The sequence below is a fragment of the Ascaphus truei genome, chromosome 6 (genome assembly GCF_040206685.1).
Source record: "Ascaphus truei isolate aAscTru1 chromosome 6, aAscTru1.hap1, whole genome shotgun sequence".
Lineage (NCBI taxonomy): Eukaryota > Metazoa > Chordata > Amphibia > Anura > Ascaphidae > Ascaphus > Ascaphus truei.
The window spans coordinates 53,399,756-53,425,693 of NC_134488.1; the positions used below are offsets into that span (position 1 = coordinate 53,399,756).

The following is a 25,938-nucleotide window of genomic DNA, read 5'->3' on the forward strand; positions in this document are numbered from 1 at the left end:
TACTTAATAGAATTTGTTATGTTGAAGTTAGAATGTAAAAAAGACATCCTTTTGTGTTTTTTTTTCTTCTTCTGCTATATAGAAATATAAATGTATTGCATTTAAATATTGATTTCCACTTCATATTTGACTTTGTGCACCCTTTTTCATGCAGCGTGGGCACTCACAACAGACGTTGTGGTGTCTGCCACAAGGACACATTTTGACAGACCACCAGTCCACACATACCTCAGGTCAGTCCAGAAAATTATAAAAATAATTTAAAAAATGTGCTTTTCCTTCCTTTTTTCAACTGTTTTACAAAACACACACACACACACACACACACACACACACACACACACACACACACACACACACACACACACACACACACACACACACACACACACACACACACACACACACACACACACACACACACACACACTAGAATCCCTGGGCCAGAACTACAATTTAGGGTGCAAATATATTGAATTTAAATACTGATTTACACTTCATATTTGCCTTTGTGCACCCTTTTTCAGACAGCACCCACTTCTATACACAAACACACAGCAGGGACCACCTCTATACACACATACACACACTGCAGGTCCCACCTCTATACACACAATCACACACTGCAGAGGCCCCCTCTATACACACACACACACACACACACACACACACACACACACACACACACACACACACACACACACACACACACACACACACACACACACACACACACAAACACAAACTGCAGAGCCCACCTCTGTACACACACACTAACACTGCAGCCCTCACCTCTGTACACACAAACACACAAACTGCGGGGCCCACCTCTATACACACAAACACAAGCTGCAGCCAGGGTTGCCACCTTCTATTGAAGGCTAACCCGGAGATAACATTTTTTTAGATCTTTTTATTATATATTTATTTATCTTGCCTTTGGCTGTATCCTTCCCTCCAAATTCCGTCAACATGGCTGCGCGACGTCACGTAATGCCCATTGCCATAGCAACGAGACACTCCGTGACGTCACGCGGCATCAAGTTGACATGACAACGAGAAGCATTATGGCGATGAGGCATCATGTGATGCCACATTGCCATCGCAGCATGTCAACGCCTGACGTTAGAGTGACTCGTTGTCATGGCAACGGGGCGTGACGTGATGTAAATTGTTTTATAAATAATTTTTTTATGTGTCCCGGTTTTTCATTTTGAAAATCTGGTCACCCTAGCTATAGGGCACATTCGAGCCCTAGAAAATATCTAACAACATTTTCAAATCAATTTGCTGTAAGGTATCTTTCGGCACCAGAAGTTATCTTATGGAAGGAGACTGCTTAGTAAAAATGGGTCTCTTTTACTAATGTACAGTACAGTCTGCCGCTGCTTGTCCTTTATAGGTTCATAACTGCAGAAAAAACCTGGAAGGGTTACAGTTTGTAAACTTTTATTGTTAAACTAATAAACAAAAATCTAACACTCTGTATGACATTTACCTGGACTTGTTTGGAAGGCATCCTTTGGAAAATCCAAGTGATATAGGGCTTTTGCTGAGAATTACTTGCATACCAAACTGGTAAAACAATACTTTGTCCTTCAATAGCAAGTATAGTTGCATGTTCAACATGGACTTCCAAGAGGGCACATGAAAAGTCTGCAAGTCAGTAAAAATAAGATAATTAGAATATAAGATTTAACCACACAATGCTTGTTATATATCTAATTGAAACTATTTATATTGTGCCTTCCAGTTATTATGGCTGAATTATGTATTATATAATACTACACAACTGGCTGACTACACCAGGGGCTCAGCGTGTACCCAGACAAGCACCTGTATGCTTGGTTAAAATAATCAATTTTGTGATTTGGTCGGGTACCTCCATTTTTTAACAAAACAAGAAAAAACACAATTTTTTTTTACTAGCCAAAAATTAGCATACAGTAGCACCTAAGACCATGGACTGCTCGCTCCCTAGGGACCTGTGTATAAGGTAGATGCCGTTTCCACCCGTTCCTTTCCCCTTAGTCCCTCCAGTAGTTCCCCCGCCCCACACACACAATATCCGGTGCACCTTAGTACAGGTCTAAACAAGTTGTGTTTTACTGTGTTGCTGTTTTTTTACTGAATAAGACCATACTGTAGGTTCTAGGCATAGCTATTGAAATATATCTTTATTGTTTCTGCATACTGATCTACTGGTACACAGCACTGAGTGCAGATTGGGAAGCACAGTAAAATTGTATCTTTCAAATCACAGTACCACTACTTTCTGCGAGTGTATCCCACGTATCCCAGAGTGAAATGAACTGCACCTCTGCAGCATTAGAGCAGATCACATGTGCAGCCAGCATTCTCTATATCAGCACATATTCTGTACAACAGTGTCTACTCACGGACAATATATTAATTGGACAAACGTGATGCTTTTTAAACACCACACAGACTCTGGAACAGCGATTGTCCTCTGCATTGACAGAAACACAGCCCCATGGGCCTATTCTAGACCCTACTTCACGGTCTGACATTTGTGTTATCACGGTATTCAGAATCTGTGAGGTAGGGAAATGCCAAACCGCTCGGGATAGCAGTGCCTGTATCTGTGTCTTTTTCTAAGTTCTGCCCCTGCAATCGGCCTGCAGTCTGTAAGGCCTTGATTATACCGGCAACGGCAAGGCGTGCACTCCCAAAAGGCGATGCACCTGCCCGAAACCTGCACTGCAGGCAGACGGCATCGGGAGGCGACAAGGCCATGACGTCACGCAAGCGGTTCGCCCTCATTGGCTGAACCACTCACGTGATGCGGCTATTGCTCTGAAAAAGCAATTTTTCAGATCGGCTCACAATTTGCGCGCTTGGCTGCCTCGTTCGCACGGTGTCGTGTGCTCAGCCGTTTCCGGTATAATCACAGCCTAAGAGCTGCAGAGAGCTGCACAGCTCTTACAGGCGATCTCCCTGCATATAGAGACATACAAGCAATGGGGGAGCGTGGGATTAGAAAAACATTTGACAATAAAAAACAATAAAATACAATAAAATTAATGTGGTTACAACAATATTGCTGGGGGTTGGTGAAAATATTAAATACACTTACACGGCCATGTGCAAGCGGACACGGTAATGTGGTTTCTTTAAGCAATTCCAGTCACTCCCAACAACAGGTAATGGTGGTTTAGAGGGTTTGGAAATAAATATATAAATATATCTGTACTCACACGGCCATGTGTGAGTCCTTGCAGGAAATTGGTAACTTTGGGGTTAAATTAACCCATCTGCATCTCCCCCCAGTGTAGACTCTTCTTTGTTTGCAACCAACGTGGGATTCTAACTCCAGTCTTGGGCATCAGATGGGGACTCTCCCCAGTGGTGGTAGTAGGGGGGGGAGTAGGTAGAGAAAGTGAGGCACGTTGTCAGTGGGGTTTAAAACACATTTATTAGTTTTAAAAGCAATTGGTACAACAAGACTCACATACATACATAGTGGTTGGACCCCTGGCCTCCTCGTGCAGTCCAGGATACAGTTTAAGGCTTAAACTGTATCCTGGACTGCACGAGGAGGCCAGGGGTCCAACCACTATGTATGTATGTGAGTCTTGTTGTACCAATTGCTTTTAAAACTAATAAATGTGTTTTAAACCCCACTGACAACGTGCCTCACTTTCTCTACCTACTCCCCCCCCTACTACCACCACTGGGGAGAGTCCCCATCTGATGCCCAAGACTGGAGTTAGAATCCCACGTTGGTTGCAAACAAAGAAGAGTCTACACTGGGGGAGATGCAGATGGGTTAATTTAACCCCAAAGTTACCAATTTCCTGCAAGGACTCACACATGGCCGTGTGAGTACAGATATATTTATATATTTATTTCCAAACCCTCTAAACCACCATTACCTGTTGTTGGGAGTGACTGGAATTGCTTAAAGAAACCACATTACCGTGTCCGCTTGCACATGGCCGTGTAAGTGTATTTAATATTTTCACCAACCCCCAGCAATATTGTTGTAACCACATTAATTTTATTGTATTTTATTGTTTTTTATTGTCAAATGTTTTTCTAATCCCACGCTCCCCCATTGCTTGTATGTCTCTATATCTTTAAAAGGGTTCCGGATTAACCCTTCCCTGGGGTTGCAGCAGAGGGGAACTCCATGCTGGCTCAAAGCATCTGTCATAGAGCCGTGGTCTAACTTACTGCCACATTGTAAGCACACCTCATATATTAAGCTTAAGGTAAGCGCCAGGTTTTTTCCTATTGGATCTCCCTGCATAGAGAGAGCTGCATCTCCCTGCACAGCTCTTACAGGAGATCGTTTTTATTTTATTTTGGCAGGATTAAAGCAGGGGGTCTCCGGAGTTGAACTGCCTTTATTACAGCCCCGGGGACCCCCTGCTTCCCAAGTTACAAGCGTATGGGGTGCCAGTATCTCTCTGCATTGTTTAAATCTCCCGCAGCACGTAAACTTTGCAGGAATACCGGGACCCCATACCGGGACCTGTAACTCGGGAAGCAGGGGGCCCCCAGGGCTAAAATGTTGTTCAGCTCCAGAGACCCCCTGCTTCAATAATGTGTTATTAAAATAAAAAATAAAAACTTCACTAACTTAGCGGCTAGCCGCTAAGGCAATGAAGGGGTTAAACTAGAGTATCTGGTTTGTGGGGGTATAGGGGGTGGGTGAAGGGGGGGATTTGCCCCAGGGTAGCGGGCATTTTCATGCTGCATCTATGTACCAAAGTATTTTGCTCCAATTTCCCACCTTGCAACTTGAGGAGTAGTCAGTAGCAGGAGTTGGAGGAAGAGTTACATGATGCACATATTATAAGGAGATATATTACATTCTGTATCTCTGTGTGCCATACTTTTTCCCTTTTATTTGCCCAAAAAACTGACATATCTGAGGTGGTGTGTCTAAAATTCTGCATCAAATGTAAGAAACTGTTCTTACATATGCTGGGACTTCTTGAAAAACGGAGCAGAGTGTCAAAACACACTTTTCTCTATGTTGATACATAGACCAAAATATGTTTTTGTTTGATACATGCAGTGCAGTTTTTTTGCCTCAGTAGTGCACCACCTTTGACGCGATACAAATTCACATTTGTCGTACATACAGTGCTATAAATAATATACAGTAACAGAACAAAAATGTCTGACTCCTGACTCTAGAGCACTGGTGGGCAACAGACAGGCCGCAACCTCCTCTCTCCCCAGTCCCTTCCCTCCTTTCATCATGTTGTAGGAGCATACTGGGGCAGGGCTATGAATGGGGACGGAGCTATAGACGGGGAGAAGAGAGCAAGAAGTGGGGGTGGGGGGAAGTGAAGGGGAACTGAGATAGAGAACAAAGAGTGCGAGTTGGAGAATAGAGAGAGGGGGGATATTAGAGTGAGGTGTTAGAAAGGGACAGAGGGAGAGAGATGAGCACAGACAGAGACAGGGATGAAGAGATCAGCACACAGAGAGAGGAGGAGAGATATCAGCACGCAGAGAGAGAGAAAGAGAGAGATGAGCACAGAGACAGATGTTACATGGAGCGATAATATGGTCAGCAATAGGAGGAGTTATAGGGAAGGGTAATATGTCAATAGATTGTGTAGCCCCTTTTAGGGGCTGAAGGGCAGTACCTGCAGCCCTTGATGTACATCTTATGGCCCACCACTGCTCTAGAGGAAGCAAATTAAGATATTTCAGTAATTTGACTTCCCTTTCAGTACTCCACTAGTGTATATACTGTACACATTTTATAGCAATTTGAAGCTATATTTTAAAAGTGGTGTTACCAGACTTTAAGAGATTTCACTCCTACAGCCTCAATCCCTTTAGTTATTTTTTTTAATAGTATCTGATTTTCTCAGCTAATTAACTACATCACAATGCTTAATTTTAATATTTGTTTGTCATTTTGACATGTTTGTCCCTGGTGGACTTTTTCTTATTGTAGTTGAATGCATATTGCAATAAAATTATATATATTTTATACATATACAGTTGAGATCTCTTACATACTGTATTATAGGCTACCGCTCCTATTTGCTGTCTCTATTTTGAGTATAACTATATTGACTTGAAGTGAGAGTGTTGCAATGCAGTGACAAATTCCTTCTATGACAAAAGAACAGAGGCAAACATGTAGGGAAATCGTTAATGCATCACTAACAGAAGATCAATAATTAACCTACTTTAAACAGATTGATCTACTGCCATAATGATGACCTCTTTCCTGCTTTATGTTCCTGAAAATACAGTAGTTAACTTCTTGTCTGCCAAAAACACACACAGCAATAAATAACACCATTCTACTGTATTAAATATAGATAAGAAGATTGGTGATGAACCCTCTCACTGCATAGAAGATTAGAAGGGCACGTTCAAGAAATGTACGGTATAGAAATGTTCAAATTGAACAAAGTTCTGGTCACAAATTTCTTCATAACGGTCACAAGAGACCAGGTTCTTTTAACACCATTTATATATTACTGGGATCATTCATTAGGCAGAACAAGATAGTAACAACAAATAGCGTTTATTTTGGTAAACCCACGTACAACAACAAGAAGAAATACACAAGGAACAGTTGTGGGAGCCTGGGGGAAAATCTAGGCTTTTCTAGGTGCAGGGCGCCCGCTTGGATGAGCTAACCCTGACCGGGATATACACCCGGTTCTCGTGGTCTTCTTTTTGGCTTCAATTCCTAGCCGCGATCTCTCCGTTCGATTCTGAGAACTTGGGCGCAAAAGACGGGACTTAGTCTCTGCGAGGCAAACTTTTCAGGCTTCCAAACTAAGCCGGTCGCTCTGCTATTTCGAACAGAGCAACTTTGAAAAGCCCGCCTTAGCTTCATCGACTCAGATCATTGGTTGGCTTGGATCCCTCTCTTGGTTAGCACCTTACATATACCGAGCTGGGCTATCCTAAGAACGGAGGGGGGGAAAGAAGCCAGTCGCACCGTGGGAATTCCTCCCCATCAGCCAATAGAAAGAGAGTGTCATCCCCAGCTGACATCAGAGGAGCAGGCTTGAATAGCCAGGTGAACAGGAAAAATGATTTTAACCCATTGGGGCCCACGGACACCCTAGTTGAATTCTATGGTTTTACATATCAGGACATAATAACAATCATCTGTTCCTTAGCAGGTCTAAAAATTAGGTAAATACAACCTCAGATGCACAACAACACATGACATATTACACTGTGTCATGATTTAACAAAAAACAAAACAAAATGGAGAAGCCATATGTTAAAAACTAAGTACACCTTATGATTCAATGGCTTGTAGAACCACCTTTAGCAGCAATAACTTGAAGTAATCGTTTTCTGTATAACTTTATCAGTCTCCCACATCGTTGTGGAGGAATTTTGGCCCATTCTTCTTTACAACGTTGCTTCAGTTCATTGAGGTTTGCAGGCATTTGTTTATGCACAGCTCTCTTAAGGTCCCACCACAGCATTTCAATCGGATTGAGGTCTGGACTTTGACTGGGCCATTGCAACACCTTGATTCTTTTCCTTTTCAGCCATTCTGTTGTAGATTTGCTGGTATGCTTGGGATCATTGTCCTGTTGCATGACCCAATTTCAGCCAAGCTTTAGCTGTCGGACAGATGGCCTCACATTTGACTCTAGAATACTTTGGTATACACAAGAGTTCATGGTCGACTCAATGACTGCAAGGTTCTCAGGTCCTGTGGCTGCAAAACAAGTCCAAATCATCACCACTCCACCACCGTGCTTGACAGTTGGTATGAGGTGTTTGTGCTGATATGCTGTGTTTGGTTTTCGCCAAACGTGGCGCTGTGCATTATGGCCAAACATCTCCACTTTGGTCTCATCTGTCCAAAGGATATTGTTACAGAAGTCTTGTGGTTTGTTCAGATGCAACTTTGCAAACCTAAGCCGTGCTTCCATGTTCTTTTTAGAGAGAAGAGGCTTTCTCCTGGCAACCCTTCCAAACAAACCATACTTGTTCAGTTTTTTTCTAATTGTACTGTCATGAACTTTAACATTTAACATGCTAACTGAGGCCTGTAGAGTCTGAGATGTAACTGTTGGGTATTTTGCAATTTCTCTGAGCATTGCACGGTCTGACCTTGGGGTGAATTTGCTGGGATGTCCACTCCTGGGAAGGTTGGCAACTGTCTTGAATGTTTTCCACTTTTGAATAATCTTTCTCATTGTAGAATGATGGACTTTAAATTGTTTGGAAATGGCCTTATAACCCTTCCCAGATTGATGGACAGCAACAATTGCTTCTCTAAGATCATTGATCTAGACCACCAAACTGCTAAAACTTCAGCTTTTATAGAGGTGGTCACACTTGCTGATGATCAATTAATCAAGGGCATTTGATTAGCAGCACCTGTCTGCTACTTAGCATCTTAATTCCTATGGAAGCAGTAAATGTGTACTTGGTTTTCAACACATAGCTACTCCATTTTGGTTAAATAAATCATGACACAGTGTAATATGTCATGTGTTGTTGTTCGTCTGAGGTTGCATTTACCTAATTTTTAGAACTGCTAAGGAATAGATGATTGTTATTATGTCCTGATATGTAAAACCATAGAATTCAAAGAGGGTGTACTTTCTTTTTGTGTGTGTGTGTGTATATATATATATATATATATATATATATACAGTGTTCGACAATACTATACATTTACACGCCCGGGGCGGGTGGATTTAACCCCCCGGCGAGTAAATATTGGCCCAAGCAGCGCCACGTGTGTTTTTTTTAAATTTCCCCCCCCCGCTCGCGCTGAAATTTCCCTGCTCGCGCTGGCTGAAAAAAACCAAAAAAACTCCCTACCTGACAGCTGATTGGTGCGCACTCCCAGGCTTTGTAGGCGCGCGGCCAGGCTCTATATGAGCCCGCCCCCAACGAGCGGCCATTCTTTCTGGCCGGAGATCTGTTGGAGAGTAAGTAAATACTCTCGAATCCTCCGTCTTGCGGCCCCTCTGCTCCTTCCCTGCAAGCCCCCTTACTCCCTGCGCGAGGCAGGTGTTCCCCCTTCTCGCCCTGTCCCCGCGTCCCGCTGATTGCAGTGGGGGTTCCCCCTTCTCGCCCTGTCCCGGCATCTCCGGGCTGGAGATGGTCTTGGGGGGGGGGGGCAGTGGTGGCGCTCGGTCCTGCTGCCTTTCCTGTGTGTGTGTGTGTGTGTGTGTGTGTGTGTGTGTGTGTATGCATGGGTGTGTGTGTGGGTGTATGCATGTGTGTGTGTGTGTGTGTGTGTGTGTATATATGTGGGACTGTGTGTATATATGTGGGAGTGTGTGTATATATGTGGGAGTGTGTGTATATATGTGGGAGTGTGTGTATATATGTGGGAGTGTGTGTATATATGTGGGAGTGTGTATATATGTGGGAGTGTGTGTATATATATGGGAGTGTGTGTAGGGAGTGTGTGTATATATGTGGGAGTGTGTGTATATATGGGGGAGTGTGTGTATATATGGGGGAGTGTGTGTATATATGGGGGAGTGTGTGTATATATGGGGGAGTGTGTGTATATATGTGGGAGTGTGTGTATATATGTGGGAGTGTGTGTATATATGTGGGAGTGTGTATATATGTGGGAGTGTGTGTATATATGTGGGAGTGTGTGTATATATGTGGGAGTGTGTGTATATATGTGGGAGTGTGTGTAGGGAGTGTGTGTATATATGTGGGAGTGTGTGTATATATGTGGGAGTGTGTGTATATATGTGGGAGTGTGTGTATATATGTGGGAGTGTGTGTATATATGTGGGTGTGTGTGTATATATGTGGGAGTGTGTGTATATATGTGGGAGTGTGTGTATATATGTGGGAGTGTGTGTATATATGTGGGAGTGTGTGTTTATATGTGGTAGTGTGTGTATATATGGGGGAGTGTGTGTATATATGTGGGAGTGTGTGTATATATGTGGGAGTGTGTGTATATATGTGGGAGTGTGTGTATATATGTGGGAGTGTGTGTATATATGTGGGAGTGTGTGTTTATATGTGGGAGTGTGTGTATATATGGGGGAGTGTGTGTATATATGTGGGAGTGTGTGTATATATGTGGGAGTGTGTGTATATATGTGGGAGTGTGTGTATATATGTGGGAGTGTGTGTATATATGTGGGAGTGTGTGTATATATGTGGGAGTGTGTATAGGGAGTGTGTGTATATATGTGGGAGTGTGTGTATATATGTGGGAGTGTGTATATATGGGGGAGTGTGTGTATATATGAGGGAGTGTGTGTATATATGGGGGAGTGTGTGTATATATGGGGGAGTGTGTGTATATATGGGAGTGTGTGTGTGTGTATATATGTGTGTGTGTGTATATATATATATATGGGAGAATGTGTATGGGAGTATGTGTTTGACACCAGAGGTACCCCCCCCCCCAATCAGTCACCTGCCCCGGTCAGTCAGTCACCCCTGTCCCAGTCAGTCAGTCACCCCTGCCCCGGTCAGTCAGTCACCCCTGCCCCCCTCTCTCTGGTCTCTCCCCGTCTCCCCTCCCTCTGGTCTCTCCCAGTCTCCCCTCTCTCTGGTCTCTCCCCATTGCCCCTCTCTCTGGTCTCCCCCCGTCTCCCCTCTCTCTGGTCTCCCCCCGTCTCCCCTCTCTCTGGTCTCCCCCCGTCTCCCCTCCCTCTGGTCTCTCCCCGTCTCCCCTCCCTCTGGTCTCTCCCCGTCTCCCCTCTCTCTGGTCTCCCCCCGTCTCCCCTCTCTCTGGTCTCCCCCCGTCTCCCCTCTCTCTGGTCCCCCACGTCTCCCCTCTCTCTGGTCTCCCCCCTCTCTGGTCTCCCCTCTCTCTGGTCTCCCCTCTCTCTGGTCTCCCCTCTCTCTGGTCTCTTTCTCTCCCCTCTCTCTGGTCTCTTTCTCTCCCCTCTCTCTTTCTCTCCCCCCTCTGTCTTTTTCTCTCTCCCTCCTCTGTCTCTTTTTCTCTCTCCCTCCTCTCTTTCTTCTCTCTCTCTCTCTCTCTCTCTCCTCTCTTTCTTCTCTCTCTCTCTCTCTCTCTCTCTCTCTCTCTCTCTTCCTCTCTCCCTCTCCCTCCCTCTCTCTCCCTCTATTCCTCTCTCTCCCTCTCTTCCTCTCTCTTCCTCTCTCTCCCTCTCTCTCTCTTCCTCTCTCTCTCTTCCTCTCTCTCCCTCTCCCTCTCTTCCTCTCTCTTCCTCTCTCTCCCTCTCTTCCCCTCTCTTCCTCTCTTCCTCCCTCTCTTCCTCCCTCTCCCCCCCTCTCTTCCTCTCCCTCTCTTCCTCTCTCTCCCCCTCTCTGTATCTGGATATCTTATTTACCCTATATATCTTAACTGTCCTATACTACACCAAAATAACTTATACTGCTTTCTTCCAGATCTGACTCAAGCTTCACACGGAAGACATCGGAATCCCCCCTAACCCAGAAGACAGGTAGGGAACACCTCCCCTCCAACTTATAACATTGCGGGAATGAGGTACCTGGACATTGAGGGACTGCGGATCAGGTAAGATCCCAGGCGGGATTGCTGCTTTAGATTAGATATTGTGAAGCGGGGACGTCCAGACACTAGTTAAGGGGTTCAGGAAACTAGTCATTCACCTGTGGCTTTTATTTATAGATCCGACATTTACACACACACGCACGCGCACGCGCACACGCACACACACACACACACGCACACACACACACACGTAACAAGGACTAATTGTAGTATAATGTAATAAATACATTTGTCAAAAACTAATGTTGTTCTGACTAGGAATTTATTAAATGTATTTTATGTATATATTTTATTTTAAAGCGGGGTTGGGGGCGGGACTAGGGGCGGGGTTGGGGGCGGGACTAGGTGGCGAGTAGATTTTTTGGTTGGGCGAGTAGATTTTTGGGTGATTTGTCGAACACTGTATATATATATATATAATCACAGAGCCAGTCAGCACACTGATGTAGAGCATAAAGCAGATGCCTGTCCCATAGAATGATAAAGCATAATTACCAGTCCATGAACCAATAAAAGAGACAGCATACAGCAAGGAGTAATCCAAAAGTGATGTATTAGAAAGCACACTGTTACACAATGCATTCGTGTAACAGTGTGTTTTCTAATACATCACTTTTGGATTACTCCTTGCTGTATGCTGTCTCTTTTATTGGTTCATGGACTGGTAATTATGATATATATATATATCATAATTACCAGTCCATGAACCAATAAAAGAGACAGCATACAGCAAGGAGTAATCCAAAAGTGATGAATTAGAAAATATATATATACATACATACACACACACACACACACACACACATGACATGTATATACCCACACAAACATCAATATACATATATACATCTATACGCACACCATACTGTATATACCCATCTACACACACACACACACATATATATATATATATACACATATATACACACACACATCTATACACTCACATGTCATACATATACACACCATATATACACATCTATACATACACAAAGACCATATTATACACACAAACACCATATATACACCCATGCTGCATTCCTCCACTCGTTCCTCTGAACGCCTCTGGAGGAAATCTCATACGCTCGCAGACTTCATTCACTACAAATTTATGCTGTCCTGTTTCAACTCTGCCCTCTCTCAGGCTAAACAAACCTACTTTTCATCACTAATCAACACACACAAGTCTAACCCACGCCGACTTTTTTCTGTCTTTGTCTCTCTACTCAGACCACCCTCTGCTGCCTCCTCTTCTTCCTCCATCTCACCTCAGGACTTTGCTGACTTTTTTAAGGAAAAGGTGGAATCCATACGTCAGAACATCCCATCTGTTGCCTCCTCCCATCCCACACTGCTTCCCAACTCTCCTCCTGCCTTTCTTGACTCTTTTTCCGCTATCTCGGAGGAGGATGTGTCACTGCTGATCTCCTCTTCTCCCTCTACCACTTGCCCTCTTGATCCCATTCCCTCCCATCTCCTAAAACCTCTTGCTCCTTCTATAATCCCTATGCTCACAAAGATCTTTAACTCTTCCCTCTACTCTGGTACCTTTCCATCCTAAAAAAAGGGGGGGGAAGGAGAGCACAAAATGAAAGTGCCGCCTAAAAGAATTCACTATACTGCACTCCTACATTGTATAAAATTTAACTTTTAATGCATTTCCTTAAAACATATGTTACCAAAACGTCGTGTAATGTGAATTAAAAATAAATTAAATTAACAATACTGAGCATCCGTGTCCATGAATGTATGTTGGAATAATCCCAAACAGCTTATTGTGGTCGAGATTGGAAGACAGAGGATGCTGATAGTAAGGGTATACACCCCTCTGAAGCACCTATGAGACCAAAATAAATGTATATAAATGTAAACACTCAGTGAGTAATTATATAATAAGCATTCAGCAGACCTGTTTGAACATATGAACCACAGGGCACTTAGGATTGATAGTTAATGGTATGTTACCATCCCATAGTTATGGTAGTGCAGCTGGTAATGTGGTAATAGAGAAAAAGAATTCACAACATAGTGAAGCTGGTACTCACAGCATTTTTACCAGTGAGTTACTCAGCAACAAGCTGCAAGTGGACACGTCATATAAAGCAGGAAAGCTAACTCACTGACTGTTGGTAAATAACCAATATTAGGTCTACATAGATAGAGCCAGGAGACTACAGAGCACTACATAAAAACAGCTCCAAGTAGGAGACTGACAACATTGCGCGTCCAACGCGCGTTTCCCTCCAGCAAAGGAGCTTCTTCAGGGACAAATTTCCTTCTATAATCCCTACGCTCACATAGATTTTGAACTCTTCCCTCTACTCTGATACCTTTCCATCCTCCTTCAAGCATGCAACCGTTATACCATTACTCAAAAACAGCAAGCTTGACCCTACCTGTCCTTCTAACTATCGACCTGTCTCCCTCCTGCCTTTTGCCTCCAAACTCCTTGAACGTCTTGAATTCTCTCGATTGCTACACTTTCTCAACACTTATTCTCTTCTAGACCCTCTACAATCTGGCTTCCGCACTGCTCACTCTACTGAAACAGCCCTCACTAAAATAACTGACGACCTCCATGCTGCCAAAGACAGAGGTCATTACACTCTGCTCATATTACTTGACCTCTCTGCAGCATTCGACACCGTGGACCACCCTCTTCTCCTTCACATTCTCCATACTCTTGGTATTCGAATAAAGCTCTATCCTGGATCTCCTCTTACCTCTCCCATCGTACTTTCAGTGTCTCTTTTGCTAACACCTCCTCCTCCTCTATTGATCTCTCTGTGGGGGTACCCCAGGGCTCTGTCCTGGGACCCCGTCTCTTTTCTCTTTACACACTCTCTCTAGGTGACCTAATCACTTCTTTTGGGTTTAAATATCACCTCTATGCTGACGACACACAATTTACCTTTCAACCCCTGACCTTACACCTGCTATACAGACCAAAGTTTCTGAATGCCTCTCTGGAATATCATCCTGGTTGGCCATCCGCCGACTGAAACTTAACATGGCAAAAACAGGGCTCCTTATACTTCCTCCCAAACCTGGCCCTGCTACCTCCTTCCACACTACTGTTGAAATACGATCATTCACCCAGTAGCCCAAGCACGCTGCCTAGGGGTTACACTTGATTCCTCTCTCTCATTCTCCTCTCATATTCAAAACGTTTCTAAAACTTGTCGCTTTTTCCTCCGCAATATCACAAAGATACGCCCTTTCCTCTGTTACTCGACTGGTAAAACTCTGACTCAGGCCCTCATTCTCTCACGTCTCGATTAATGCAACCTCCTGCTGTCCGGCCTTCCTGCCTCTCACATGTCTCCCCTACAATCTATCCTAAACGCTGCTGCCAGAATCACTCTACTCTTTCCTAAATCTGTCTCCGCATCGCCCCTCCTGAAATCCCTCTCCTGGCTTCCGATCAAATCCCGTATCTCACACTCAATTCTCCTCCTCACTTTTAAAGCTTTACATTCTTCTGCCCCTCCTTATATCTCAGCCCTAATTTCTCGCTATGCACCATCCCGACGCTATATAAATAAAGACATACAATACAATACAATATATACTCCTCTCTGACACAGGCCCAAAATGTTCAATTCCGACTGGCCGGGAGGGGGAGGGGGGGGATTTCCCTTTGCCCCCCTGGCCAGCTCACCCCTGTTTTGCATTTCTGTGTCAATGTATCATGATGCACAGGTTACAATGAGATGTATCATACTCAACAACTTTTTTTATCTTGTATTTGATAAATCTGAGATGATTTAAGCCTTCCTGGCTAACAGTTTGCGTAAGAAACCCTGTCTTCCTGTACATTTGATGCAAACACAAGCAGAAAATAGAGCAATACGTGAAAATGTACTTTTATTCGCACTTTCTTTACATTGATACATAACCCCTTAAATTTGGACAGCAGATAATAACCACTTGGCCCAACTAGACTACCATTGTCCTATTTGTTTTAAAATCTCAGATGCTATTCAATGCTGGGCTTTCTTTCATATTTAGGATAGTCTCATCCTAATAGTCCTTATTAGAGTTAGCCTCTACAACCTCTATTGGGAGGCTATTCCACAAAACAACCACCCTTTTCGTGAGGGTGCATGACCTCTTGCACATTTCTTTCTCTGAAATATCCTTCCCTTCTGTACCTTGTAGAAACCCTTGATATTTGTTTAAGTTTTAATCATATCCTCCCTCCATACTCTCTTCGAAAGTGAACATATTGAGCTCCTTTAGTCTTTCCTGATACATTTTATAATGTACTACTTTACATAATGCACTGAAGTTGTGTGATGCCTACAAAGATGATACTTGAGAAATAAATAATACCAATTTTTTTTTTTTTAAAACATTGTCGAGTGAGGATTTTTTCTTTTATAGATCTGGTGCTCTCATCTCCGTTCTATATCAATCTGTTTAATATGTTGATACGCTGTTAATGCAAGGGCAACAATGCATTGAAACCTTATTTACTAAGCAGTATTTTGCCACAGGGCTCCTGCTGGCTCTGAAAGATTCTTTATAGCCTATTCATGTCACTGGCACATGGCAGACGACTGTTTAGTACTATATACAGTATACACCTAAATTAATTTGAATGGAAATGATGGCATTTTTAACTGAGGAATTAACAGCTTCTCACCATATAGGATGAGGGACATAGTTTATCGAGTTAATTTGACATCAGTGACAGCAGTTCCAGGTAGGAGAAAAAGTAGCAGTATCTGGTGTATACCCAAGAAGAGAAAAGTCATCCACTAATTTTTAGTATACAGATATTAAATGAAACAAAGTAATGATAACGCTATTTAAAAACAGGTGAATATGTTCTTCTGAATCAAATTCAAAATAGGGGAAAAGAAATATAAAACCCCTTAAATATATATTATAATGGTATGTTTATACACTATGTTAAAGCTAAACAATGCATTTGTTTAAGGACACGCTTGATGACCATACATATCTTCGTATACCATGGAAAGATTACCAACTTATCTTTATTACAAACTAAATGAACAGTAGGAATTTCACATTCAATATTTATATTATCAACATTTTAAGTGTTTTACTAATTTAGCCTGCATCTAAAAAATAAAATGTTATTATTATTAAATCTTTCACATCTGAAGTATTATATTATGATAGTAAAAGAAAAAACACGACCCTGAATTGTGCTTTCTCCCCCCCAGCACTTAGATTTTCTCTGCTAGAAAGTCCTATCAAGTTGATTAGCCAAGCACTGCAGAAAGCAACTTATTCTGCACCACTGCACATCAGAGAATGTACTACTCAATTTGCTGTGTCTAACCTTCCGCAGAAAAAAAGTAATATACAGATACCGCGGCCGTTATTCAAACAAATCTCGAAATGGATTTCGAGATTTTTCCGTGATCCTCACTAGTTTTGCCGCCCCCCGCTCGACTCCAGCATTAAATGACACGCGGGGTTATGTGACGGCACGACGCCATGGTGACGCGACGTCACATGACCCCGCGGCGTCATATGACGCCGGGTACCCAGTATGATGCGTCGCTGGAAGGGTAGGTAAGTGTATTATAGAGGCCTCGTGCGCCCCCCCCGGCACTTAACTTAAATGCCTGGGAGGACATGGCAGGACCTCTATAATTGCTGTGCCCCCCCAGAAAATCTAGCTCCCCCTCTGGGGGGCACCCCCCCCAGTTTGCACACCACTGACTTAAAGCAGCAGTCTATTCTGCTGTTTTTAAAAATTATATATTATTTCCCCCTTTAATATGTGCATAAATACACTCCACACAATAAGTAATTGGCTAAGTTGCCGTTCAATCCGTTCTCCTGTCATCGATCGGCGAAGATTCGGCTCGGGGATTCACTAAATGGCTGTCAGTGCAGCAGAAGAGGATCAAAGATGCAAAGTTCTGTGGGAAAGACCATGTGACCAGGCAGTCACTAGATACAATTGGTGCACTGCTAGAGAGAGGGCAGGGCTAAAAAGGTGTGTGCCAGAGTCTGCTTCAGAAGAGGAAGGGGATGTGACTTTGTAAGTGGTTGCGCTAGAAGCAAAAAATACTTGTTACATTATAATGCATTAAAAATGTCATTTAGAGTTGTTTTTAAAAAATAAAAAAGCTGTGTGTGCTGTGCACGCGCATAGTAAGTGAAACTTCTTTGTGTATTTTCGTAGCTCTAGTACGAGCACGATACTCACGCACTCTCTGTATTAGTTTTAGCCATTTTTATTTTTGAGATTATTTTGAGATAATTTTTTAGAGATTATTTCGAACGTAATTTTATTTCTGCGCATAACTGTGAATTCCTTGTGTGTGTGTGTGTGTGTGTGTGTGTGTCTGTGTGTCTGTGTGTGTGGGTGATAGTGTGTGTGTGTGTGGGTGATAGTGTGTGTGTAATAGTGTGTATGCATGTGACTGTTGTGACTGTGTGTGATAGTGAGTCAGGAAAGGTCACTTCTAGTGATCTATATACAGACTGCCACCCCATACAGGAAAATGTATTGGGTACTTTCCATTAGAACAAGGCTTTAAGCAGCAGACCTTTAGTGACACTTCCCATCTCTAATCAGGACAGACCCGTGCAAGGCTGCTATAAGTGACAGGGCGACAACGTCCAGGGCAGCACGATCTTGACCCAGATGTTTGAGCAGGGCCCGAGGCTAGAAAGGATGGTAACCCAGCCCCCTACTCTCCCCTGTTGCATGACAACCTTCTAAAACGAGCTTTGTATTTATTTACACTGGATGAGACCAGACGCACAAAAAGCAAACCGGGCATCTCTGCAAGATATGTGCGGATCGCAGGGAGGTTACATTGTAAGCGCGACTGGCCCGGGATCTCACCTATTGCTCGATATGAATAATCAATGTGCGGGATATTCCTCATGTCCGTACATAACCAGCCACATCTCACTAGCTTTGGCGCATCAGGTCACACACGGGCTGGCTCCGAACTAAAGGGTGTTTAACTCACGTCATTTGGTTAAGTGGATTAGATACCCCGTAGGCTGCCATTTGATAAATAAATAAACATGTTACCCCCAATAACCTTCACCCGGGTACTTTGGATTTGTTCACCTCCTGTATGTCGTGGGGATGGGGAGAGAAAAGACCACACTAGTGTCCTAAAGCTGTAGTATTATTTAGGATGCCATTATCTGGAGTGCCCCATCAGCCTGCCCGTGGGGTATTAGTGATATTTGCATATTATCTGGTCTCTTTCCTGCCCCATGTGGTGTATTTGCGGAGTTATCTTGTTACACAAAAGTCGGTGGATGATATCTTCCAGCTCTCTCGGCTCTGGGGTATTAGCGAGATGGTGTTGCCCTTTGTATTTACCGGGGTATCACCACCCACTTTCTCCTGTCCCGGGGATTTTAGTAGGGGGTGGGATGTATGTGCAGTCTTGCCTCGGGGTAGTTCCCGCTCCGCCCCGGGGGTGGGGGTACTTGAGGGCAGTAAATGACCCGGTCTGGGGAATTTACCATGTTCCAGAGCTCAAAGCGTCGCAGAGGAAAGATTCGGATAACGTTGTCCCGTGTCTGTGATCCGATTTGGCGCCGGTACCATCAGCTGCCCGAGCCCCTACGCGCACTCCCAGCCTCACACACACAATAACCCCCCTGCCCGTTGCCGCCATCACTACTGCTCATGCGCGGCATGTCAGCGGGCGTGTGGGGGGAACGGCGGCCGTTACGTGATGTCATTTCCGTTTCACATTTTCGTCTCCAGTTTTGTCCCACCAAAATTGACTAGGTGCCACTAAAGAAGTTTCACTTCAAAAATGCTACAAGTATTTTCTCATAATACAGAACTGATTTATTAAAAAAAACACATGTAGCCAGAAGAGGTAGGTGGAGTTAGAAAAAGAAGTCTGCTCTCCTTTAGAGTTAGACAACCTGATTTGGTCCCCAAAATCGGTTGTTAGAACCATCAAAGAACAGCTATCCTCGATGGCCAATTCATGGACAATCTGGGAGGCCTCTAAATTTAAATGCTCTCTGGCAACCAGAAATTCATTAATGGCCCCTCTATGGGGTAATCCGGAGTTTGCTTCGGGCTTGAATAGTACAGATTTTGCAATTTGGAAACAGAAGGGATTCACAAGACTTAGAGATCTGGAGGGAAACAGATGTATCAAAACATTTGAGTAAATTAGATCTGAAAAAAAATATCCCCCATTCGGAATTCTTTAGATACCTCCAGATCAGAGCATTTTATAACAAACATTCTTCCCGTCCCCCATTGACAAACTTCGAAAAGCTCTGTTTATTAGAAACGGATACAAGTGGACTTAAATCGCAAATGTATAAGGAGGTAACCTGTTCGGGTCCCGACTATACCCTAAAGCTTAGTTATATGTCCCATGGGGAATAAGACCTGGGTGAGGTGCTGGAAGATGAAGACTGGGATGAGATTTTTGTATCGGCAGCCAAAAGCTCAATCTGTACCATGTTAAAGGAGAATGCGCATCAAGTGTTAATGAGATGGTATCTTATTCCACTTAAATTATCCATTTTTGTCCCAGGATACTCCCCATTGTGTCTGAATCAATGTGGAGAATCAGCTGATCTGGTGCATATGCTGTCCCTTGGATCACCCCTTTGTGGGAGAAAATTAAGGATTGGCTTCAGAGGATTTTGGACCTCAAAATTCCATTGACCCCGTGGCTGTTCCTACTAAATAGACCAACACCAGGTCTAGCCAGGGTAGAGAGTAAATTGGTTGCTCATTTTGCAACGGCAACGAGGTGCGAGATTGTAGCATTGTGAAAACAAAAAGAAGTTCCAACAATTCCTAAAATTCGGAATAGAATTTGGTATGTTTGCCAGATGGAGAAATTAACAAGATTAGTTAATGACATTGGCGTCAAATTCCAAAAAGTCTGGATACCATGGCTGGCTCAGACAGACATCCCAGGAGTGAACGGTACCACAATTCTGCTATGATAGTCAGAGGTGCGTTCTCGGCTGACAGCTGGGAAAATATTACAGCACAGGCTGGATGGGTTCAGGAAGTGAACGTAGGCCGCACAGGGAGTGAACAGGAAGTACGATCAATTTACAGGGATAAGCAACACAAGGGAAGGAGCCACATCCTCCCTCCTCCCATGGATTTATGTTCTTAGTGTGTTATGATTTTATTTGGATGTTAATTGAAACAATGGAAGGATTGTATATAATTCCTTGTCTTGAAAATCAATAACATTTTAAGGTACAAAAAGGAGAAAAAAAACACATGTAGGATATTGCTAGGACTTGAGTTTTAAGACCCACATGTGCAATTATGTGTGATATGAAAGGTAGGTAAAATATGGCTTTGCAGGTGATTGGAAGAAGAAAGGGGGAAGGCTCTATTTTCGTTACCAGAGGGAGATTAAATTTCTGTCCGTTTCCAGATGGTATTGCAATCAGGCGAAAAACCTGTACTAAGGCCTTTGTACTAAGATTATATTTTACATTTTTTTGTGTGTCACAACTTCGGTGCTAAAAAGTAATACAAAACTTTATCAAATACATGGTTACAGGATACTGGTGAATGCAGGTATATATAAAAAAGAGCAAACACAAGCATATAGTGCAAATATGTCTGTTCAAGTGGTGTGGTTCTTAGAACAAAGTAGCCCAATGAGATTTCTACTTACAGATTTCTCAAGGGAATCATGTGTGTAAAGGTATCTTTGTGAGGTATATGGTGAACATCCAAATCTCTCCCAGATCAGAGTGATGGGACCTTAGCAGGATGAAAGAGAGGCACAAAACATAGTGCAGACTGTTATAACTTTTATGTAAAATCAATATAGAAATTTGCACTCACATTTGGCAAATCAAAACAAGCAGATTGGGATAAGATCCCCGCCACAAAGTAAGTATGCTCCCATAGGTGAGCTGGTAGACTGTGGCCGTGATGCCGTGGATATAAACAGACCCCTCTGAGGCTGGGAAGAGCGCTTTCGATCAGCTGTCAGCTCTACACGCGTCTTCTCACTGCCTGGCCCTGGGTCCAAGTGTTATAAAAGTTTAGCGTTTTAAAAGGTATAAACGTAAAAAATGTTCATTGTGCTCTGGTCAAAGAAGCTAAAATCACATGATTCATAGCTGTATTTCACAAAGTCCAGTATTATTATTTTGAAAAAGAGCATTTCAGTCTCATTCAGTTTAATATTTATTATAGGCTAAAGCTGTTAAATTCCAGGCATTATTGAAATCCCTGCATTCTGGTTAAAATTCTGGGCATTATCCAATCAGTAATGGCCCGGAATTTTTGGCACACTGCCAAGTTTTTCAGCCAATCAGCTTTCAGTTCTCATTCACTAAGAGTGAAATTACCTCTTAGAGAGGGGAGGTGATTGGACAGGAGACAGCAGCAAGGCACTGACCCCTCCCCACCCTGCCTGAAGAGAGCTCCACACAGGAGAGTGGGGGGAAAGGCTTGTGTGTCTGTGTTGTGGGTGTAAAGGGTGACAGCAGAGTGTTTTATTGGTGTTTGTTGTGCGGGTGTAGAGGGGGCAGCAGAGTCTGTTTTGTTGGTGTGTGTCTGCTTGTGATGGTGGGGGGGGGGGTACCAAGGCCAGTAAATAAAGGTATTATGCCCGGCTGGGTGCCCCTGAGTCATATTGGGGAAATGTGGAGTGTCCGCTCTGCAGCCCAGTATTGGCTGCAGTGCTGTAAATGTATTATAATTGTCTGTGCGTGTCCCGCTAGGTATAAGGGGACCACATTAATACTGAGTGCAACTGTATAAGGGTTGTAACAAGTAATGTATCAGTTATGTAGCATGTGTGTGCATTGCAACAGTGTTTCACTGCCAAACCGCAGAGAGGAAAAAAGTTTTTAAAACACGGCAGCTTGCTGCATAGCGTATAATCAGTAAAATAACTTCTGCTAGGAATGTCCTAGCGCTTTGATTTTTGCTGTGCGCGCGGCTGGCGGTGTATCATGAGAACGGTTATAGTTTACTTTTCATAGACTTTTATGAAAAGTCATGAATGAAAGTCCCCATCTTTTAGGTGTATTAAAATTATAAGAGTCAAGGAATTTACATTCGGGCGGGCGGAGCAGCGGAAACACTTGATTCACAAGTACCTTGATCAAAAGGTATATGGCAGGACATCCCTGCAAGTGAGTCACGCATAACTTAACCACAGACTTCTAAGGCACCCTGCGGGGATGGTCCCAGAGTGTCTGACCAGGTCCGGAGTTAACAAAGATTCTGCATGTTAAAGTGTTAGGTGGGGAGGGAGAGATGTTAACAGTGTTCCCCTGGCATATGTCAGATGTCCGGTGGAAGGTAGACAAGATGTCGCCAGGGAAGTGGGCCTGGTTAGGTATGCTAAGCGGGACAGGTGTGAAGTTTGCACATGCCCTTGGCATACCTTGAAGCCCCTTTTCCCGGTTCCATGAAGCCCTGGCAACCTTGCCATAGGTGTGATGTTTGGTTCCCACACAGCAATTGGCTGCAGAGTATAGAGATAGGACTTTGGTGCTTTTAAAAGTCCCTGCAGCCAATCGGGAGTTAGATTCACCTAAGATTCATCATGCGGGACAAAGATTATAACATCAGAACAAAGAATTGTCCCCTGCTTCAAGAGTTCGTAAGAACTAAAGACTTGGTAACCAATCCTACAGCGGGAAAATGAAAAGATTACTTTCGGCGGAGAAATAGTGGTTGCAAGCGGCCCCACTAGCCGAAGACTGTTTCGCGGCTCTGTTTTGCACACCAACCCCGCTGCTGGGAATTGGTGCCTAGAGACTTTATTTCGGTGAAGTTCGTTACGGGAACATTTTATTTAGTTTTGCCCCGTCCCAGTAAGTGTTATTTCGTAGTATTTCGTAGATCAAGCTGTGTATGTTCATGTTGTAAATAAATCATAATTTATTTAATATCTCGCTTTGCTCAATCAAAGGATCTGGGTAATTAAGGTGTTAAAAGTTCTGGTCTCTTGTGACACTGCTGTGTGTGTGTTTTGGTGTTTTGTGGGTGTAGAGGGGGGGCTGCAGTGTGTGTCTTCAGTGTGTGTTTTGTGGGTGGAGGAGAGGTGCAGATTGTTTTGTTAGTGTGTTCTTTAGTGTGTGGCTTTACAGGGGGATACAGGGGGGCTGCAGTGGGTGTAGAGGGGGGCTGCTGGTGTGTGTTTTGTGGATGTATAGGGGGCAGCAGTCTGTTTTGTTGGTGTGTGTATCTGCGTGTGTTTTGTGGGTGTAGAGGGGGGCTGCAGTGTGTGTGTGTAGAGGGTGGAGGAGGGCTGCAGAGTGTGCTTTGGTGTGTGTGTGTGTGTGTGTGTGTGTGTGTGTGTGTCTGCAGTTTGTGGGTTTATAGGGGGCTGCAGTGTGTGTTTGTGGGTGTAGAGGGGGATGCTGTGTGTGTTGTATATGTGTGTGTGTGTTGTGAGTGTAGTGGGTGGAGGAGGGCTGCAGTGTGTGTTTTGGATGTAGAGAAGGGGGGGCTTCAGAGTGTGTTGGTGAGACTGCAGAGTGTGTTTGTGTATTTAGAGGGGGTTGCAGTGTATGTGTGTGAGTGTGTGTTTGTGTTTGTGTTTGTGTTTGTGTTTGTGTTTGTGTGTGTGTGTGTGTGTGTGTGTGTGTATAATATAGATAGAGGGGGCTGTGTGTATGTACAATTTTCTTTTAATAAACTTGCCGTTAAAGCAAAAGAATGTAGACAATCATGCTGATAAAAAATCAATATGACTACAAAGGTGTCTATCTTTTTATGAAAAATGTAAAAAATAAATGAGCCTACATTTAGCCTATAATAGTAATAATCCCCTCAGAACAGGGCATTATTGGCCAGTAATGCCCTGATCTTCAAGGGATTATTACTTAAATAAATGCTGGAAGATGTGCTTCACATTCTGAAACTTTTCAAATTGAAAACTCACTGCATTTAATAAGAACTTTATATCCATCAGCCAACAGCGAAGGCACAGCTAATTAACAGGAATTGGCAATGGACAAGTTGGTGAAAGCCTTGAGATTTAGCTTCACCTTTGTCAATTGAACAATGTCAGGGATATATATATACTGTACTTACATGTGAAAAGAGGCATACATCTGTGTCTATGAACCCCTTAGTAACCAGTTGTCAGGATGTCATGCACAGTGCATGCATATGGCTACAATGAGGTTAATAGCCCTAACACCATAAAACTACCCTAACTACAGTACACACCACTTAAATGCCAAAGAAACGAATAAAGAATTGTATAGTAATACTTGGGCATTAAACATCGCCTTCAGAGTATATTAAATCTGGCCCTCAGACTCTAGCTGTGTTTATTTGCTCTTGTGATTCACAGTGAAATAATTACATTTTTATTAATCTGTTTGAAGGCTTTACAGTACATCCCTCTGTTTCTGCTTACAGTACAGCTCGGCTTTAATCTCTTACTATACTTATGCTTATATCTGCTAAAAGTAGTGTCCTTTCATATTTATCTGACTGAAGTTCTCTGAAGTCTTTTTCACACATTGCCCTCCATCTCTGGAAGTTCCTTCAACTTCAAGTCTCAATATATAATCTTGAAAGAAGCATTTCAGTACCCGGAAAAACGTCAATTGGATTATCATTTTATCTCCCTTCCTGTTATGTTCTGATATCCGGAAATAGTGTTACATTCGTACGACCCATCAAATCACTATGAGAATTGTTCTTTGAAGTGTGGTAGCTGTTACCAAACTTTAGTAAATAACTCCTGTTAGATATAGTATGTTTATTTCTGGTTCCTCAAAAGCAATGGTGAAAGGATTGTGATGTGTTTTTGGTGCATTTGTCCTTGTATCGTTCATTAATTCCAGTACTTTGTAAAAGATCAGTATCAGTCATGACTTGGCTACAGGGTTTAACTAGAAAGAGTCAAATGTTCTGTTTTCCCCTAGTGTAATGGAGTTAAACTAACGACGCAAATAGAGTAATTTGCATCCTATATAGGGCCATATTTATTAAGCAGTTATATGCCATAAGAAACATTTTGGAGCTAAAATACACTTTACAGCGCATTTACTTGAATGCATTGTAAGGCGTTTTCTAGTCAGGAAGGTGTCCTATGTCAATATATACTCTATGACATACAGATGAAACTGCCGGTTCTGGACCTTTTGCCTTGCAGGTCCCGCACGATATCCTCTCTGTAGCCGTGAGATTCCCGTGGCCAGACTAATGGTTCATTCGATTAACACAGTGGGGTCCCTGCGTTTTAATGGGACTGGTACAGTGTGAATCCTACTGGGCTGCACCGGTCTGTAAGAGACGTGCACTAAGAGAGAGACTAAATCAGTCACTCTAACAGGCGAACGTGTGGCTTTTATTTTAATAACATATTATTGTAGCAGAGGGTCTCTAAAGCTCAATCGCATTGATTTCAGGTCCGGGGACCTTCTGGTTCCCGAGTTACAGGCCCCGTTATGGGGTGCCAGTATCCCTCTGCTTTGTTTAAATCTCCCGATCACGTGGGCCGTGACGTGGGAGAATTTTAACATGGCTGCTGGGA

The 25,938-nt window shown here is 43.2% G+C and overlaps 1 protein-coding gene across 2 annotated transcripts in view; it reads right to left on the reverse strand.

Moving 5' to 3' along the window:
- ESAM (endothelial cell adhesion molecule) overlaps window positions 1–25,938 on the reverse strand; it is a 135,940-nt gene that overhangs the window by 33,265 nt on the left and 76,737 nt on the right. For both annotated transcript variants that reach the window (XM_075604298.1, XM_075604299.1), the window contains exon 2: window positions 1,499–1,656. In XM_075604298.1, the coding sequence (XP_075460413.1) occupies window positions 1,499–1,656 (158 nt within the window). The remainder of the gene's footprint in view (window positions 1–1,498; window positions 1,657–25,938) is intronic.